Raw genomic sequence first — 2500 nt, 5'->3', positions numbered from 1 at the left:
ACACTTAATATGAACGTAATTTTCATTTTTCTTAGTCTTACAAATGATTTCTTACTTGTTTTTTTTTAAGGAATTTCAAATATTTCTTCAAGTGGTAAATTTTGAAAGTAAAGTCCTCATAAGATTGTTGCTATTCACATTTTTATTATTCATTACATCTAACGAAAGTTCTCGTTGTTTTCATGAAACATTAATTACGAACCGGTTAAGTAAATTAAGCCCAATAATTAATTTTCTCTCCAGATGTCCAACGCAACTTTATTTTTCGTAGCTTATGTATATATTAAAATTTTTTTTAGCAGTATATTAAAATTTTAGACGTATAATCTAATTTTCTTTCATGACTGAAATGTAACTTCGAATTTTGAAATGTAACTTCGAATTTTCACTACCACAGCATTTTGAGAGGGGAACGAGAAGGAAAGTAATGAAACGTGGCGCTCACTCTCCCTAGAATTTTCCCCGGGGACTTCTTACCTGCTACAAAATCATCAGTGAGATCAACTGGGGTGCAGAATCCAGAGTCCACAAGTCCTCTTGTTCTGTCAACCGACCATTCTCCGCCCGCGGTATCTGCACCCACGGAGCATCCGGAATCTCTGGAGAGGCCCACGGTGTACAGGAGGGACGAAGTTGAGGTTGTGACGGCCTGTTGCTGTTGCTGTTGTTGCTGCTGTTGCTGCTGCATGGGCATCAGAGATCTTGGGGTGAGGGGATGCGCTCTCGCCAAATCCAGGGACGTGGTCAGAGAGGCGCCCATGCCAATGTGCTGATGTGCCATAGGAGGCGCAGGCGTTGCAGCCAAGGCACCCATAGAGGTAGATAGTGCCCTTGGGCGGGGATGGGCGTGAACGGCTCCACCCGTCACCCTTGCAGGTCGACTGTTGCCCAAATAATCTGGGAGATTGACACTACTAGCCACAGACAGGCCTCGCCTTGTCCTGGCTGCCCTTAACTTGGGCGATCCACCCGCAGTGCCTCTGGTGGGCGTGCGGGCGAGAAGGGAAGGTGGAAGGCCGGGCGCCACGAATTCCGCCTGTAAAGGAGCCATAGCACCAGCCCTTGGATTACAGCAGGGGCCAAGACAGCGTCCACCATTACCCCAGATTATCTGTGACTGTTGCTGACTCTGAGATTGTTGTTGTTGTTGTTGCTGCTGCTGCTGCTGCTGCTGCTGCTGTTGTAGCTGTTGTTGCTGTGGCTGTGGCTGCTGTGGTGGAAGTAACACAGACGCACTTCTTGCAGTACTAATCCCCATAATACTAACATCACGAGCACTCGGTACAACACTCGCCGAGTTCTGACTTTGAACACTCTTTAGGCTCTGAACACTTCTGGCACTCTGACTTTGAACATTTTGTACGATCGCTGCAGCACTCTGTAGATTGCTGACCGATTTGACACTAGAGGAATTGCAGTTGGGATTGCCACATGTACAATAGGCCCTCTGTTGCAGCACACTTTTCGAGGAGGACGCCCTCGCACTCGACCCCTGCTGCTGTTGCTGCTGGGGAAGCTGCAACGGAGCCAAAGGACGGGCTGCTCCTGAGGTGGCAACCATGGCAGTGGGCGAAGGCGTTACAACGGCCCTTGATCGGGCTCTCACCGCCGACACATATCCTGGGTGAATCATGAGGATGGGTTCACTATCCTTGGGAGGATAAATATGTGCGGGTAGGTCATACTCGACTGACGTTTCCACTTGCAAAGGAGAAAAGTAATCCTTTTGGGGGTCAATGTGTTGTTTTCGTGAAGGGGAGGCATGTGGGGTCATGCTCGGGTATGATCCACGACAAACACTGGACACCATCTTGCCTCTCACCACCACTACCAACACTGCATAAAATACCTCGAACACCACATGGGAGATCACTCAGCGTGTTCAGGAACGTATTCTCCCTTCGACATTCAAACCCTGACTGGATCACCAGATGTGCCGCGGGAGGGTAAAAGGCCTGCGCACTAAATCTCACGTACTTGGAGATCAATGTATCTTTATAATTCCTTGTTGCAATTTTGTATTGTGCACATAATGTTAGTCGCAGTACTTATTTAGACTTATGTTACTGAGAAATTATGGGCGTTAATCAAGCATTAAATAAATTTGCCGATTCGAAATACGTGAGAGTTAGTGATAGCTTGTGACAAAGGAAGCGTAGCAGCTGCGTCTAGCTGGGCATGCGGGCGGTCATTCGGGCATAAAGATCACAAAGAAATCACCAGCCACCCTCCCACAAAGAAAATATCCTTACTTTGGAACCCGACACGTCGGCGCATTCCGAATAGATTGGTAAGAGGCGAAGGTAATTACCTCCGTTTCCCATGCTCCCAAAATTCTCAATAGGAGTAAAAACAACGTTTTGCTTTTAGCTTGTCTTTTTATTTATATTTATTATATATATTATGCAAACTCATACTCATTTTGACTGGTGTCGATATGAGACTGATCCAACAAACGTCACGCCATTGATGGTAAGATCGATTTTCCGATATCCTTAAA

The 2500-nt window shown here is 46.6% G+C and overlaps 1 protein-coding gene across 1 annotated transcript in view; it reads right to left on the bottom strand.

Annotated features, from left to right (window-relative positions):
- LOC135206950 (zygotic gap protein knirps-like) overlaps positions 1 to 1915 on the bottom strand; it is a 23391-nt gene extending 21476 nt beyond the window's left edge. The window contains exon 1 of the mRNA XM_064238483.1: positions 478 to 1915. Within this exon, the coding sequence (XP_064094553.1) occupies positions 478 to 1810 (1333 nt within the window). The 5' untranslated portion in view covers positions 1811 to 1915. The remainder of the gene's footprint in view (positions 1 to 477) is intronic.
- Positions 1916 to 2500: the final 585 nt, after the last annotated feature.

This window comes from Macrobrachium nipponense, chromosome 31, assembly GCF_015104395.2.
Source record: "Macrobrachium nipponense isolate FS-2020 chromosome 31, ASM1510439v2, whole genome shotgun sequence".
Lineage (NCBI taxonomy): Eukaryota > Metazoa > Arthropoda > Malacostraca > Decapoda > Palaemonidae > Macrobrachium > Macrobrachium nipponense.
This window is presented reverse-complemented; position numbering and strand designations above follow the sequence as displayed.